Source organism: Eretmochelys imbricata, chromosome 2, assembly GCF_965152235.1.
Source record: "Eretmochelys imbricata isolate rEreImb1 chromosome 2, rEreImb1.hap1, whole genome shotgun sequence".
Lineage (NCBI taxonomy): Eukaryota > Metazoa > Chordata > Testudines > Cheloniidae > Eretmochelys > Eretmochelys imbricata.
The window spans coordinates 63,854,633-63,872,797 of record NC_135573.1 but is presented as its reverse complement, the minus strand read 5'-3'; the positions used below and the strand labels follow the sequence as shown (position 1 = coordinate 63,872,797).

At 38.5% G+C, this 18,165-nt stretch overlaps 1 protein-coding gene across 1 annotated transcript in view; it reads left to right on the top strand.

Annotated features, from left to right (window-relative positions):
* NKAIN3 (sodium/potassium transporting ATPase interacting 3) overlaps positions 1–18,165 on the top strand; it is a 492,091-nt gene that overhangs the window by 231,428 nt on the left and 242,498 nt on the right. Inside the window, exon 3 of the mRNA XM_077808986.1 lies at positions 4,295–4,375. Coding sequence (XP_077665112.1) covers positions 4,295–4,375 — 81 coding nt within the window. The remainder of the gene's footprint in view (positions 1–4,294; positions 4,376–18,165) is intronic.

Sequence of the window (18,165 nt, the reverse complement as noted above, 5' to 3'; positions counted from 1 at the left end):
GATGGTATCAAAGATGATAATAACTGTCCTTTTTGAGAAAAAGAAAATAAGTCAGTTGAGATGTGCTGTCCTTGTTGCTGCTGCTGTTAGTGTTTCCTAAAAGATGAACACGCACAAAAATGGGGAGAGAAGAACAGCAAAGATAGAAAATGCAGCTCTGGTCCATGCTGCTGATTTTCACTTGCAACCTGCCAGCTGGAAAAACACAGGCACAATACACGGTCTCATCAACCACTCTGAGATCTGGCAAACTTATACCAGCATCAGGATGTTCAGGGCTTTGCTTTTAGTTGGATCTTTCTGGTCACAAGCTTACAGTAATGCTGCAAAATATACAGTCTTGGCCATCTAAGCCAGACTTTTATTAGACAGAAGGCATAAGGAGAGGGATAGAAAGAGAAGAAATGCGGGGGGGGGGCAGAAAGGACACATGGATGTGGAGGGGAGAGACAAAGTATCAATATCCCAGTTGGTATTCAGGATTTAGATGGAGCTACTAGAGGTGGTGATGTCATCTGGGTCCTCAGACTGGTCCATTTTGATCAGGACATCTCTCAAGATCAAGATGACAAAGGCCTGGGATCCCAGGAGATGGTAAGGTGGCAGCCATGATGGTGAAATTCACTCCAGTAGCCATTTTTTCTCTGCAAAGTTTCTTTCTTTAAAGACTGAAAAATGGGAGTGGTTGGCAAAATAGCCCATCCCCTCATTATTTGTCCACCAAATTTATCCATTTTCAGAAACACCAGTTTTGGTTTATAGATTTTTCAGTTTCACACTTTTCTTGTTTACCAAGCATGATCTTAACATAACCTTTGAGTTATTTCAGCGGGTCTTTTTGTTTTGATTAATTCAGTCTTTTTGTTTCACTTTTGCATCTTTTCCCATTAACATTTGTTGTTATAGGTTATTGTGTCGTCTTATGAACTTACACTCACTTTTCACAGCTGAGCTCACAATTAGGGTAAATTTGTAGGCCCAGTTATTACAACAGTATCCAGGCCACAGGTCTTTCAGGTCTTTGATCATGAGGACCAATATCCTGAAATGGACCTTGAATTCAACTGGCCCCCAATGTAGTGTTAAGTTTATTAATAATTGTGGCATGTTCTTGTTTCTTTGCCCCATTTGGCAAAGAGGTTGCTACATGCTGCTTCTGGGTACCCTTCACAATTGGCCCAGCTAACACATGTTGCGGTAGATGCACTCTTGCCTTTAAGGCAGCAGTTTTTGCAAAAGGGTATTAGGAGGGTCACAAGATGAGGGGGGAAAGAAAATGTGAGAAAGCTTCTAAGCAAACAGTGTTGGGGCAGTGAAGCAGCATTAACTGCAACTGAAACAACAGAGCGCTCTCACAGCATCTGTGGCAACATGCCTTTTCTGGTCACTGGCTCCATGTGGAGGATTCAGGAGCCAATGTGGTGAGATCAGAAAGTGGGGTGGCAGGCATGTGAGGTGGCAGGCCAAATAAAATGATCTAGTGGGCTGAATGTGGTCCCCAGGCCACTAGTTCACCGTTCCTTTTTTTTCCTTTGGTTTGGTGGTCAGGGGAGCCTCTCAAATGGGGGCCCAGTGCAAGTACGCTGAATGCACATTAGTTAATCTGGGCCTGGCTACCCATCCATAGTTTTCAAAGTAGACTATTAAAATGCGGTGTTCATTTGTGCAAAGACAACCTGAATACTAAGTATCGGGGGTCGCATTAACAGAGGTGAGTGCAAAGGGGATCACGCCATAAGAAGGCTTGAGAAACACTGCCTTAACATGATGAAAGCAAGGATCACGTGGCCAGCGCTGCACCTGCAAGAAAACGCACAATCCCATGGGCTTCCAGAATGGAAGAAGTCATGTCCAGCCATCACTTCTGTGTAATGTTCTGCAAAGTGCAACCTAGCCAACCTTAGTGCAACCTAGACAACCGATGGTGAGAGAAAGATGGAATGGAATGACAGCCTTAACTCTGAATATTTTGCTCACCTTAAGTCAAAAAGTTCCATTATTTTAACTCTTTTTTGGTATTAACTTCTAATTTAAATACATCTCAGAAAACAATCCACTGTGTCATTTAGCAGATATAACATTTATCACACTTGAAAACTTTGTGGATGAGATTAATCTGGCCAAAGTTCCCGATGGGCATCAAAATGAAAAACTGGTTCATAATTTTCTTATATTAGCTCATTTAAAAATTTTTACAAATATTAATTTGCAAAGAACAAAGAAGAACTAAATTTGAATTCTAACCCACAATGTAATATACTAATCACGCAGCTGTGACGTTACACCATGGTCCATTTCTCTGTACATTCTTTTCCTTTCTTCACAGAACTCCCCATAGCTAGCAATATTTCTAAGCTGTTAGAATCAATTAATAATGGTAACGGAATACTTGTTAAAGTTTTTTTTTCTAGCACTGTGATGAAATTGAAAAACACTCAAAATGATGAGTCATATGGTTAAGACGGTGCAAACCTGGCCCAGCTCAGCATAAATGTATTATTGTACAATGAGATGTGAAAATAAAACACTTTAACCTAAACTGAGAGTGGATCTAATTCACTTAATTTACTCTATTAAATAATATGATACATGAGGTGCGGTTATAGCTTGGTGATGTGTGCAGTATAAACACCTAGAGAGAGTTAGATTTAAAACAGAAAGAAATTAGGACATATAGAAATTCCATATACATTGATCAAGGAAAAGTAATTCCACACAGAACCTTACAGCTTCAAAATATTTAGGTATTCAAAGCTGCTGTGTGAATATAATACTTTGGTAAATCCTGCACTGACAGTATTCATGTTCTATCATATTGCCTTGTTCTATGATTCCCGCTCATCTCTCATAAATTGAGTTGGGCTCTATCAATACTTGTGATACCTCCAGGGCACACCTAGATGTATGACTCTGTTGTTGCCTCTCTTCCCTTGAATTAGCACTGAGCCAATATGCTGTTCTAGAGTCAGGGACACTGTGTTACCGGAGGTACTGCATTTCAGATGAGATATAAAATTGAATGGCTACCTATGGCCATTTTTCATAAAAACTAAAGTATTAATGTCAGTATCCTAGCCAAATACGAACGCTGGAATGTCCTACCTTTCGGTTGCATGCTTTTTGTCCTAAACTCCTTAGTGGCACTGTACATTGTTAAACAGTTGCTGTGTTTTACTCCAAAAATGGCTGCAATTCACTGGGGGATTAAATGTCATTTCTGTATCAGTTTAAATATGCAAAATGCTTTGAGAACCCTCAGAATGAAAGGAGCTATATAAATGTGCCCTTATTATTATATTCATTTGTACATATTTATAGATATAGGTCTGAGACAGAATTGATATGTATATAATAGCAGAATTTCAAAAGAGAAAAAGAAACAAATTTAAACAAGCAAGTCTACCTCATGAAATATTTCACACAGAGCTAGTGGCCTATTATTAAGGTTGCCTGAGGTTTCCCATTATACGATCCTATTTGCAGTTGCTTATAACTTTGCCAAATGTTATCTATTTGGGCTGAAATTGTCTGTGATGGGTGTCCACTTCAGGCTGAATTTATTTGGGAAATTTCAAGCAACACATTTCTGGAAATGAAGTTGGGGGAACAGGCTCAGGTCTTTCAGGATTTGTCCTGGTAGGAAGTATGAAGCAGCTGTCCCATTACTACTAAATATCAGGTGACATGTTAATGTAGACATGTGCAGTTCTCTAATATGGTTTTAAAAAATGGATTTCCCCTGCCTATTTTGAAATCTGCTTTTGTGAACCATTATGGCTAAACCTGAGTAAGATGCTGGCACATTGGTATTAGCTGCTCTGTGCACCGAAGTACACATTACATCACAACTTGGTTACTGCATACATATACATCAGTTATTGCCTTTGATATAGAGTCTATAGTGATGATAATGACAATATCCCATTTAAGTAAATAATGATGATAAAAAGCCAAAACCCTTACTGCAGATAGACTACAGTAATTTTAACAGTTTTATTGCTGTTTAAATAAAAGGTTAAAAGCAGGCCTCAGGTAGTACACTGATCTTCTCTGTAACGTACAGGAGATTGGCCACGTCTGTTACTCTTATTGGATTTATAATTTGTTATGGTTCTTAGGGGACTTGAGCCAGGAGAACTCTGTTTCTGGACTCTCTCTGTTCGTTGGTTCTTAGAATAACTATATTTATTGATATATTTTCTAAAAAAAAGTAATGATCTGCTCAGTATAAAGCCTTTCCATCTTCACATTTTATTTTTCTTTCTTTTTTGCTGTCATCTGGCTTTTTGTCTAGTACACGGTGTGGACTGCCCTCTGGGTCACCTGGAATGTTTTCATTATCTGCTTCTATTTGGAAGTAGGCGGGCTTTCTAAGGTAGGTCCCTTATAATTCTTGAGGGTTGTGGGGGAGCAAATGATTGTACTTTGATAGCAACAATGCTAGAGTGTTCTAAATTACTAGATCCAGGAGAAAAATTAGTGTGCTCTTTTTACATGTAATCAGAGCTTCAAAGGTTGTTTTTTTTCTAGCTAGAACTCCAGTATATCAACTTGTCTGTAGTAGTCAATATTCATAGGTTGGAAATAAGTAAATGTAAGTAAACTGAACATCTGTGTCTCTCTAAAGTAAAGCTTGCTGCTGAATCCACTTTATCAGGTTGACGATTATTTTGTTAAAAAAACATACAATATCTCTTTAGCAGATGCTTTGAATGAGTACATGAAATATGGTCCTGAATGTTCTGGGGCTGGTTTGGAAGCAGATAAAGACATTGATTAATAAGGTTAATGCGACAACTTGTTGAGCAAATTGGTCTCAGTGTAAAAATTCTAATTCAGTAAAACAAAATTGAACAAGAAAAGATGACATTTTTGCACATATGAGTCAAGCTTCCCTTTACTGTGTACTCAGTATTTTAGTTTGCTGAGTCCTTTTTCAAAGTCCTGATTAGAGCAGAAGTGTTTGCTGGAAGCATCAATGTACATATTACTTTCATACCATGTAGCACTTATGTTGATATAGTTTATAGTTAACCACATTGTATCCACAGTGACTTCTGTACAACATCCTCTGATTTTCATCCTAGCATAACAAACTCAACAAAATCAATTTATTTGCCATATTTATATGAACATGATCTAGAACACTTTTTCATGCTGTAACCCATTAACACAAAGGAAAAACGTTCTTAGAATTAGTGTGGCTACTAACATTCTCAGACTTGGCAATATTAAGTACGTGGCTGTGAATTCATACTATTATCTTATAAAAGTACAAACTTCAACTGGCTAACATGAGATCATATGTGGTTTAGATCCTTTATTATTAATCAGGAAAAGTCATCATAGTATTTGTCAAACAAAAGATCTGGTGAAGTCCATTTTATAACAAAGAAAACATAATTTAATCACACAGTAAGATATCCATTGAAAATTTGCTTCAGTATATCCAGCGATGGGTTTCTCTTTGTTTGTTGATTAAACTTTTAAATTAGAAGCTGTAGCTATTCTTCTCCCATCTGCAAATACGCTTTCTTTCTAAAAGAGATGCTGCAGCTCAACCAGGAGTTTCGGGGTTGATGCAGGAATTACTGGGCTGATGCTATGCAAAAGGTCAGACTAGATGTTGATACTGATCCTTTAAAATCCATGAATCTATGAAATGAATATAGACATCACACATAATATCCCACAAGAATGACAGACTGGTAATAAATCACCAATATAATTTTTCTTTACTACTTAGACTTTAGCATTAAAGTGACCACAAGTTAAGAAAAGTTTATTTTTATATCAGTTGTGCGATGACCTTCGCTGCTACTTTTTACCAATTGCCTAGAAAACAAAAGTGTATTACGAAGAATTTTAATACTCTAAAGTCTGATCCTTAGCTCCTCAAAATCAATAGTAGTCTTTCCATTGACTTCAGTGACCTTTTGATCAGGTCCTTAGTGATGGCTGTGTTAAAAACAGCATATGTGAATTAAAAACATTAGCCATTCAGTTTCACCATTGTACTCCAATTTTGGGTGGTCTTACTAACAGTGTATGATAAATCACAGTGTAGTGGAATAATATCACAATTTTACTACTCAAAGGATTTAAAAAAATATTATTTTAAATTCTTGCTACTTAGGCTAACTTTCTGTGTCTGTTAGAATTCTTACATCATGGTCTAGAACTATTAGAATTTCAGAAGTTGTTTTAGAACAAAGAGATGTGGAACATATCTTCCCTATTACAGTCAGTTGGGGTTTCACAGTGGACTTCAATGCGAGCAATATCTGGCTCCAAGTTTACAATACAGTAAATTAATATAGTGAGGGAATTCATATTCTCCAGTGAGCTCAGCATTCATGTCACACTCCCTGTCACTACCTGCCCTGGGCCGGGGAAGCTACTGATTCAACCAGCAGACCAAATTCGGTGATGAATCCTGGTCACATGCCACCTGAGGCACATTGCACATATGCTAAAAAGAATGATAAAACAATCAAAGCTTTCCAAATTTGCAGACAGTTCTGCGGCTATGTGGAAGGTTAGAGACAAGGTTATAGATGCATTCATGGGCTAGATCCTCAGCTGGTGTATAGAGACATAGCTACATTGATTTCAATAGAACTATATTGTTTATACCAGCTGAGGATCTGGCCTTTATAATAAATAGTACTCTGTGCCACAAGAGCTAAAGACTCTATAGAAATTAAATTCCCAAAGGAGAACTAGTGTAATACTTACTTCAAAAGCTACAAGAATGGGGCTTTAAAGTTATTTCCTAAACAAAACAGTGTGAATTGGAATATGGACTGATCATTCCTGATGAAAACCAAACTACATCTGGAGCCCAGTTATTCCATCTGGTGCATGACACATATTTTATAATGGTGCAAATTATATCTAATAATCTCTAAAAGGGAGCACGTTTTACAAAAAGGTGCTATTTTACAATGAGAAATTATTATAAAGGCCTATTGTAGTGCTAATGTTTTCTGTCTTTGATAAAAAAATTAATCTGTGGTCAGAGTGAAATCCCGAGACGACATCCAAGAATAGTGAATTAAAATAAAACCTACCCCCTCCCCTAAAATGGCAGCAGTTAAAGAAGTGGAATCCTGGCCCTTTTGAAGTCAATAGCAAAACTCCCTTTAACTTCTGTGGGGCCAAGATTTCACCCAAGGAGCTCACAGCAGCTTTAGCTTACACCTTTGCTATGCACATGGGGCCATAGCGGACACTGGTGCCAATATGGGCTGCATGGTGGACACCAGTGGAATACACTTGATTAATGCAATATAAGGCTCGTTTGTAATATGGATTTCGTATTGATATAACACAGGCACCCAACTGTGGATCAGGTATGCATGAAGAAGGATTCCATTTGGTGTTCAGATGTATGCACTTAGGTGTGGGGCACTGTTACTGTTACAATTCAGTCCTGAATGGGTAATACATTGGGTATGGATATGATTTGTTCTTTCTACTCTGATGTATTTATAATTGAATATAATCATTTCAATTTACAACGCATCTACCAGTGAGAACATCGTTTCAGAGCTGATAGTGATAATAGTGTTTGCTATTAGACATGGTACATACATTCATGGCCAAGTCTGCTGAGCATTTCTTCCCATATACCTCTGATTCATATCAGTTGCTTTTGGTTAGGATCTCTCCTGGGATTGGAACTGCATACCCACTATTTACTCATCTTCTACGTTTCCACTGTCTGCTTTAGTTGATGCCATCAGTTGCCAATATCTCCTGTGTTATACGCAACACAGATCTCACAGGTCTAAGCTGATTGGTTTGGTTACAGGCACTAGCCTGTTTTGGGGGTTTCTGTGAGTCATAAATTAATGTATGTTTGCAGCATTAGGTAAATATTGGCTCTTCCTAATCTACCCCTATGAAACCACAATTTGCATGGATTGGATGGGATAAAAGGAGTACTCTTCACGTTCTTGTTCTTGGGAACTTTAGAACCTTTTCCACCTTACACTCTTTATTACTCCAAAAATGATAAATGTGCTTCTGAATTGTTTGTTTTATTACAAGTAATGGGCCTTCCTTTACTTGTATATCAGGAGTAACACCACTGAACTCAATGAAGCTATACTATCATAAATGAGATTAGAGTCAAGCCCAGTCTTACTTTCATCCATTGTCTGATGCAGTTCTTTCTCTCATTTCAGTCATCTTTAGTAAGGAAAAAAATGAAAGAAATTTAAAGGCATTTGTCTATTTTTATTCCACATACTTAATAATAGCTGTACCGTTTCCTACAGCAGAGGTCTAACACTGTATTTTTCCCAGAAAATAAAGTTTGGCATGCCCTTCTTTATGAAGATTGTCCCCTTCTTCCCCTGCTGCTGCTGCTATGCAATAAAGGGAAATAATATGCTAAGTGAATTGTATGTAGTATTTTTCCCTAATGTTCTGTTCAAACACCAACCTTTTGAATTTTTTTAACTACTTTGGCAATAAACCTGGAATCCAATTTACTGCTAAGTTATGTTAGGAATGTCATGCAGAAACATTTCAGAGCTTCAAAATAATGAGTTTGGCCTTGGGTGGTAGTAGGGACCGTTAATCAAAAATTCTGTGCAATGATGGTATGCCCTGCAGTCGTAGTTAAACAGTAATTTCTAATGTTCGGTTAACATCAGTAGTATATGCATCAACAGAAGCTGCATGCATTGCTTTATGATTACTGTACAGTAACTGTTACTGCAAAAAATTAGACGCATGTTCAAAGGATCATGTGTTTGTAAGTGTGTAGCTATGCAAAAGTATATTGTCTTTTTAATATGTAGTTTCAACACAAAAAGAGAATAAATACAATTCATACTACTAACTTTAAAATGCACTGAAATCATTGTTACCTGTACAGGAAATACTTAACTCATGCACTCTTAAAAATTACCGGTAATTATAGAATAGAAGAATTCTAATCTTCTAGGAATATGCTCTAGCTTTACACCAGTGTAACTGCATTGATGTCTATGGAGTTACATCACTGTAAAATTCAAGTAGCACAAGGCCCATATACTTTTATTCCAGAAGAAGCAGCTGTCTTTTGGTTTTATTTTGGTGTTTTAGATGTTAAGTAGCATAATCAGACAACTACTCAAATATACCTACTGTCTGATCTGTGATGATCCACTTTGCAGAACTTCAGTAAAACTACAGTGCCATTTAAGTTATGAAATATTTGTTCAATCTTGGAAAGAGTTAATCCTGCAACTAGCTGAACCTTTGGTGGTACAAGTTGAACATCAGGTCATTCTGGAAAAACATCATGTGGAACAAACAGAACACCAGTAAATGCCACTCAGACTGCAGAAGATGTCGTTTTTATGTTAATTGGTGTGTTTAGCGGATACACTCACAGTGCTGAGGATCTTAATTGGGAATAAATTCCAGATGGTGCAAAAAACAGAATTTAATATTTTTTCAGCTGACATTTACAGTGGCTCATAGGATTACATACAGTTAAAGCCATTAAGTTTTGCAATATTAGTTTAAACAGAATTCATTTTCTTTTATAACACCTTGATTTTTAATTTTAAAACTGACATCCCATATGACCCATCTTCATTTGGCTAGCCAGATTCTCAGATACCACTGTGACAAGTACAGTTTAAAAAGCTGGTTACATGGATAGATTTGCTAATGTAAATTTTTAAGCTGTTCTGATATTTGTTGGTGTACATGACCATTCCCTTCGGCTTTTGGCAGAAATGTTCAAGAATTGTATAGGATTTGAATAATTTAAATGGTCCTAAAAAAAATCCCAAATTGTGTAGCAAAGGAAGGAGGTAGGAAAGTCTCATCTTGTTGGATTCTACAGACTCTTACTGAAACCACCATCAGAACTCACTGTCACATGGTATCATTGATATTAAGAGCTTGGCAGGATTCAAAAAGTGGACATTTATATGGATAAGGAGAACATCCAAAGTTATAGATTCATAGAATTTAGGTTTCAGAGTAACAGCCGTGTTAGTCTGTATTCGCAAAAAGAAAAGGAGTCCTTGTGGCACCTTAGAGACTAACCAATTTATTTGAGCATGAGCTTTCGTGAGCTACAGCTCACTTCATCAGATGCATACCGTGGAAACTGCAGCAGACTTTATATATACACAGAGAATATGAAACAATACCTCCTCCCACCCCACTGTCCTGCTGGTAATAGCTTATCTAAAAGCCATTTCCAGCACAAATCCAGGTTCTCTCACCCTCCACCCCCCCACACAAATTCACTCTCCTGCTGGTGATAGCCCATCCAAAGTGACAACTCTTTACACAATGTGCATGATAATGAAGTTAGGCCATTTCCTGCACAAATCCAGGTTCTCTCACTCCCTCACCCCCCTCCAAAAACCCACCCCCATACACACACAAACTCACTCTCCTGCTGGTAATAGCTCATCCAAACTGGCCACTCTCCAAGTTTAAATCCAAGTTAAACCAGAACATCGGGGGGGGGGGGGGTAGGAAAAAACATTACAGGACCATTAGATCATCATGTCTGACCACCTGTGCATCACAGCCATTAAATTTCACCCATTTACTCCTGTATTTAGCCCAATAACTTGTTTGGCTAAACCATATCTGCAGAAAGCCATCCAGTTGTAATTTGAAGAAATCAAGAGATGGAGAATTCACCACTTCCCTTTGTAATTTGTTCCAGTGGCCCTCACTGTTCAAATGTGTGCCTTATTTCTAATTTGAATTTGTCAGGCTTTAGCTTCTCGCCATTGGTTCTTGTTATGACTTTTTCTGCTAGATTAAAGAGCCCTTCAGTATGTGGCATTTTCTCCCTGTGGAGGTACTTAAACTGTAATCAAGTCTCCTCAATCTTCTATTTGATAAATTAAACAGACTGAGCTTTTTAAGTGTCTCACTGTAAGGCATTTTCTCCAGACCGCAAATCATTTTTATGGATGTTTTCTGTACCCTAATCAAGTTTTTCAATATCCTTTAAAAATGCGGTCACTACAACTGCACCCAGTATCAGTCTCAAATGCTGTATGTACAGATGAAATTACCTCACTACTCCCTTGTTTGTAACTCTAAGGATTTCACTAACCCTTTTTGCCATAGTATTTTATTAGGATCTCCAAGTTGAGTTGCTTGTCCGCTATGATACCTAAATACTTTTCAGAGTCAGCTTTCAAGGATACAGTTCCCCTGTCCCATTTTTAGGTATAGCCTGCATTCCTTGATCCCATATGTAGAACACTGCATTTGGTTGCATTAAAAACACATTTTGTTTAATTGGCATCAATTTACCAAGTGATCCAGATTGCTCTGCATGACTCCCTTGTCCTCACTATTATTTACCTCTTCGCCGATCTTTGAGTCATCCACAAAGTTTATCAGCAGTGACTCTACAGCTGCTTCCAGGTCCTTGATGAAAATGTTGGACAGCTTCGAGTCTGGTACTGATCCTTGCAGAACCACACTAGAAACACTCATTTGATGACGACGACTCTTGATTGATTATTAATTTTTGAGATCTGTCAGTTCACAATCTATTTAGTGTATGGTTTATTGATATTGTATAGTGCTAATTTTTAATCAGAATTCTGTGTGGGAATAAGACTTACAAAGGTCTATTGCATATACCCAGTTACCCTTAATCAAATTTTATAATCCCATCAAAAATTAAATCAGTTTTTTTAACAAGACCTATTTTCCAAAAAACCATGTTGACCGTCATTAATTATATTCTCATCCTTTACTTCTTTATTGGCTGAATCCTGTATCAGCTTTCCCATTATTTTGTGTTGGCTTGATGTCAGACTGGCCCACTTACCCTTTATGAATAGTTGTACCACACTAGCACTCTTCCAATCCACTGGAATTTTCCTACTAGTCCAAAATTATTAAAAATTAACAGGTCAGAGATCTCCTCAGCCAACTCTTTTAGGACTCTTGGGTGCAAGTTACTCAGGTCTGAGGATTTAAAAATGTTAATCCCTAGCAAATGTTGTTTAACATTCTCCTTAGTTACTAAGGGACTGAGAAGTACAAGTACATCATCCTGTTTCTTTCCAGACACAGAACAGAAATATTTATTGAACACTTCTGCCTTTTCTGCATCATCATCAACAATTTAATCTCCATCTAGTAATTGGCCTATACCATAGCTAAAATTTATTTTGTGACAAATTTCCTTTAAAAGTGCCTTTGCTTTACCACTGAACCAGGAGGGGTTTTAGCCAAAATCATTCTCTCTTTATTGTTGAATCATGGCTTTTTGGTTATATGATGACCTCCTCATAAAGAGCTCTAGTTTTCATTTATATTTTTCTTTCTAAATTTCCCCCCCAAGTCAATTTTTCTCATAATTCCCCAAAATAGCTAATTTTCTAAAATTTTGAAGAACCAACTATATACATTATTGGTTAGGACTGTGCTCTCTCTCTCTCTCATATTGAAAGTAATCAGATCATGATCATTGGTTTGTAGCTAACCACTAACTTCCAGTCCAGTGAATAATTCATCTTTATCTATCACAATGAGGTCCAAATAGAATTACCTCTTTTTGTGTTAGAGTTTCTAAAAATTACAGATGATGATTTTCTAATGATATTTTACTACTGGTTGCAGCCGCCCTCCAACATATGTCTCCCAAACTAAGTCCCTCAAAACATCACAGTGTTTTGTTCCATGCATTACAGACAGATGCTTAAAGAGTAACTTTTCCTGTTTTCTAGTTTGATTGACTGGTCTGTAACAGATTTATATTCCTAAGGATATAAACACACACACACTCAAGTGAAATCCTGACCCCATTGAATACACCACTGAAGATTTCACCCCAAGAGTTGTGTGAGAGATACAAACCCACATTCTTCAGGGCATAAACCAACCTCCAACTGGTGAGATTAGGAAGAGTCTTTCTCTGCGAGAAGGTTATTCCATTATTACTGACACTGACTATAGTCAAGGGCAGGATATTATACACAATGGATCACTGATCTGGTCTAACAGGGCATTTCCTTTGTTCTTAATTTGCACCACCATTTTCGTAATGACTGCTGTAGAAAAACATTGAGAGTTAGTTACATGCACCAAAGGGACTCTATAATTCTAACAACTCTTGAGAAGGGTCTAGCCACTAGGGTCACAATCAAAATATATATAGTAGACACACATTAACAGAATATGCCATAACAAGAGTGCAATATGAAAACATTGTTATAAACTTTTGTTAAATATGTTAAACAATCAATGCCATAGTGATGAGATGATTTAAGTTAACAGGAAAAACAATAAACCTGCTCCCCTCTTAAAAAGAAAGAGAGCCTTTTGAGAACTTTCTGAGCCCTTTTATAATTTTCAGTGTAATGTTTTTGGATTGAAAATCAAGGAAAATATTTTTAACATTATCGGTTTTACCTAACTGTGTCCTAGTACAGACTTCTCCTACATTTCTCTATAGCTGCACATCAGCAAGATACATGGCTAACTTTAAATGTGAGTAGTCCCATTAATCTAACTAGAACTACTCGTGTGGTTATGGGGCTATTAACATGTTTAAAGTTAGACATGTTGTAAAAGAGGTGGATTCATGCAGCAGTACCTTTTCATGGCCAGGAATGGTGTAGAGGCTTTCTTCCCATACCATGCTCCCTGCTGATGGTCACTTAATTGCTGTGGTAGTCTCCATCCCTTCTGGGGGAACAGAATCCAATCAAACTATAGTCCAATGACATTACAACAGGTCTTCTGTCTTTCTTTGGGCTCTATGGTCCTTACACCCCTTATCTCAGGGGGTTTCACCCCACTTTCCTTAGTTTCTGGTAGGGGAATCCAGGTCCACCCTCTACTCTGGGTTCCAGCACAGGGTCCCTGTAGCTTGCAGCCAAGATCTAGTCCTTCAGACTCCTTGCTGCCTCCCTAGACTGCTTCCTATTCCTTCTATTCCCCTAGAGAATAACAGAAGATTTTTTTTTTTCCTTCAAGCCTCTTTCTGCTACAAACTTCCTGGCTTTATGATCACCACCCACCCATCTTCAGCTGGGCTGCATCATCGTCAATTAAACCTCTCTCTCTCTCTCTCTGGTTCACTCGCTGCTAGATACATTAATTGGCCTCTCAGGCCCACATTAACCCCTTCAGGGCCTGTGTGGGGTTCAAACCCTGTGACAGATTTCTCCCCCTTCGGGAAGCCGCCTGGAACTGGGGTACTACTGAGCCTGCCTGACCCACCAGCTTGGGCTGCCTTTACACTGTACTGCTGTGACAGGCTCTCAAGCCCCCTCAAGCACACATACAGGTAGGGACACACCCAGCTGCAGCGTCATACAGATGCCAAGATCAGCTTTACAGAGGAAGGCTCAGCTAAGGAACTGCCCAGTTACTCAACTGCACACCTCCAAAATTATACTGTCTTGCGCTGCACAGGGAACTGTACAGCATAATCTCATGAAATTCGACTCCTCCCTCAAGGTTGAGGAAGATAGGCAACAGCTTTCTGGCTCCAGTTAGGATTTAGACACACTGGTTTTTAGACAAAACAAAAACAAGTCTATTAACTACAAAAGAAAGGTTTTAAGTGATTATGAGGGATAGCAAACAAACAGATCAAAGCAGATTACCTAGCAAATAAACAAAAACTCAGTCTAAACTTAATATACTAGAGAAGCTGAATATGAGTAGCAAATTTTCACTGTAATTGTTGGTTGAGGCAGTTTGCAGAAATTTTTGAGGGCAATCTGCACTTGCTTGCAGCTTAAAATTCCAGGTATTCCTTTCACAGACTAGAAATCCCTCTAGCCTGGGTTCAACCCTTCTCCCCCTAGTTCAGACCTTGTTTCTCAGGTGTTTCCAAGCATCTCCTTTGGGCAGGGAGTCAGTGAAGAAGAACCACAATGATGTCACTCCCCTGCCTTAAATAGCCTTTGCATATGGTGGAAACCCTTTGTTCCCATGCCTTTCAGTGGAAAAACACTAGTATTCTATAATAGAGTCCAATACCAGGTGACTTGTTCATATGCCTCTGTAAGGCCATAGCAGCCATGTGTCAGAGGCTGTTTGTAATGTCCTCAGGAAGGCTCCCCAGTGGGAGATGAGCATCTTCTAAGACCCTATTGTTCTCTCTAATGACCCTTCCCAGCCAGCCATCTAGATTGATTGCATTCTGCCTACTAAGTGTTCCCCAGGTGTAAACACATTTATTATAGATGCATAGACAATATTCCTAAATTCAGATGCTAAAATGATACATGTATACAAATAGGATAATCTTATTCAGTAAAACATAACCTTTTCAATGATACCTTACATGACCTATCTTGCATGAAGTACATCATAGTTATGCTATAATCATACCATAATAATATTACTATGAAGAATATGGGGTGTGATGCCACAAACCCCATCACACATATGCTTATGTAGCCTGTTGCATTGTGATCACTGTTGGTGGAACCTTTGCAATGACAGAGAATCCTTAGTCCTCTCCTTTGCTTAGATGTTACAGTTACAAACCCCTGCAATAAACTTTCATCATGTCTTGCAGTATCAAAAACTGAACTCCCAAGATCTGAATGCATTAGAAATTAATACTCTAAATTTGGCTGTTTTTTCCTATACTCAGTACAATGGTATCTAATCACCATTTCATTGAGCCTTAAAGTAAGCTATATTGTTATTTACTTGTATTGATTCTGCATAGGTTATATTTTGCACATTGTAGCTGGCTGGTCACCCGCTCCTGCCCTGAAGGACTTGAAATCAGCCCTGGGAGAGGGCTGATTCTGTCTGAGGGCTGCTGCTAGGAAAGCAGCGAGCCTCGGCTGATGGCTGAAACAGCCACAGCTGCGGCCATGCCCCAATCAGTCCACAGCTGGCCTGTATAAAAAGGCTGGGAGCCAAGAGCTCAGAAACCCTCTCTCTAGGCTTGGAGGGAGTAAGGTTTGGTTACCTGCAGAAAGTGGGAGTGAAGCAGGGCTGGGGAAAGGCCAGAGGAGCTCTAGGCTGGTAACTCCCCAGGCTGCAGGGCCTGGTCCTAGGCCCACATAGGTACTGGGTGATAGAGGAAGGTAGCTAGTCCAAACCTCCCTTGCCTATGATGAGTGAGCAGGGGCTTGATGATGACTAGCAGTAGCCCAGACTGAGGCAAGGTGGGGATTAGAGGGTTGGGGGTCTCCCAGAGAGGGGAGACCCAGAGACAGAGTGTGGAGGTATTGCCAGGGGGCAGCACCCTGGATAAAAGGGCACTGAGGTCTGGGAGGGACACTGGGCCAGTGGACAGTGAGACACCAGCTAACAGAGGGTCCTCTGCGCTGGAAAGAGCTCATTCCCAGATGACCAACAGGAGGTGCCACAGGGATGAGTTGTGCTGCTACACACACATTTCTTGGTGATTAGTGCTCTATAAATCCCCCTAACAGCTAAAGTTACATTAGGTAAACTGAATTAGAGTATGAAACTTGTTTTAATACTCCTCTTTATTAATCAATCACCTGTTTTAACTTGCCCTTCCCACGTATCTCCTAAGCATTCTATAGGATTAAGTGTATTAAGCTGCCATCAGTCCAATGCAAACAGAGGCCACTCAAAATTGATTCCAAATACAGCCACTCCTAGAAACCAATTAATAATGAATCTCTTTCATTTATTTATATATATATATATATATATATATGCCACCAATCATAATTCCACTATATAAGACCATGGTACTCTCATACCTTGAATACTGCTTGCAATTCTGGTCACCTGATCTCAGAAAAGATATATTGGAATTTGAAAAAGTACAGAGAAAGGCAACAAAAATTATTAGGGGTATGAATCAGCTTCCATATAAGGAGAGATTACAAAGACTGGGACTATTAAGCTTGGAAAAGATATGCTTTGGGGAAGGTGACTATGTAGTGGAGAAAGTGAATAAGGAAGTATTAGGTACCCCTTCACATAACACAAGAACCAGGTCACCCAATGAAATTAATAGTCAGTAGGTTTAAAACCAACATAAGGAAGTACTTTACACAATGCACAGTCAACCTGTGCAACTCCTTGCCAGGGGGTGTTAGGAAGGCCAAACGTATAACTGTGTTTAAAAAAAAAATAGATAATTTCATAGAAGATAAATCCATTAATAGGTGTTAGCCACGATGGTCAGGGATACAGCCCCATGCTCTGGGTGTCCCTAAACCTCTGACTGCCAGAAGCTGGGAGTGGACAAGAGGGGTGGATCACTGAGTAATTTCCGTGTTCTGTTCATTCCCTCTGAAGCATCTGGCACTGGCCACTGTCAGAAGACAGGATACTGGGTTAGATGAATCCTTGGTCCTACCCACTATGGCCATTCTTTTGTTCTTACCAGATGAACTCTTTTGAACATACCTAAAAAGGCATTACATTTGTGCTTTGCCTAATTCCATGCATTGTTAAGTTTATATGCTGGAGAGCCAAACAGTTAAATATAATAAATTTTGCACTTTTATTTCACCTCTGGCTAGTGAACAGAGCAGTATTTCCACTATAAATAATCTTTTTTACATTACAAGTCTGTTTTTATCAGTATTTGCTTTTCAAGTCTTTTTTAAAAATGGAAGTTTTTGTATTTCAAGTGTTTTACAAAGAGTAAAATGTCTTCTGATATCAAATGAGTATGATTTAGTATTTTATTAAATATTCTCCAACTTTTCAAGTAAAATATCGGTCATTTTTATTGTAATATCACCTTCCTAAACAGATAACTTTGTCAGTCCATTGAGTGGTTATTTAATTCACATTTCACAGTAGATAAAAGGAAGAAACACAGAAGCCTCTGAGTTACATTGTTCTTGATTATAGAAGTAATATATGAGAACTATAAATAATACTCAAAACAAAATATAGTATTTAAGCAGCCACAGATCTTACTGCTGTTCAGATATGCGAAGTTGGTAAATGCCATTTTCATGAAGGAAAGATAAGAATTTATTTTGTGGATTTTAAATATTCTCGATCCTCAGAAGTTGTAATTTGATATAGCTCCAGTGAAGTTAATGAAGCTCTGCTCATTTACATCTGATGAGAATCTGGCCCTGTGAGTTCAACATGCAGTTAGAAGCTTGAGTTCCAAATAAATGACCTTCATTGGCTGAAAATGATGGGGTACTGTTCTGAGAAGTTTGAATGACAATTCACTCAACTGCTCAT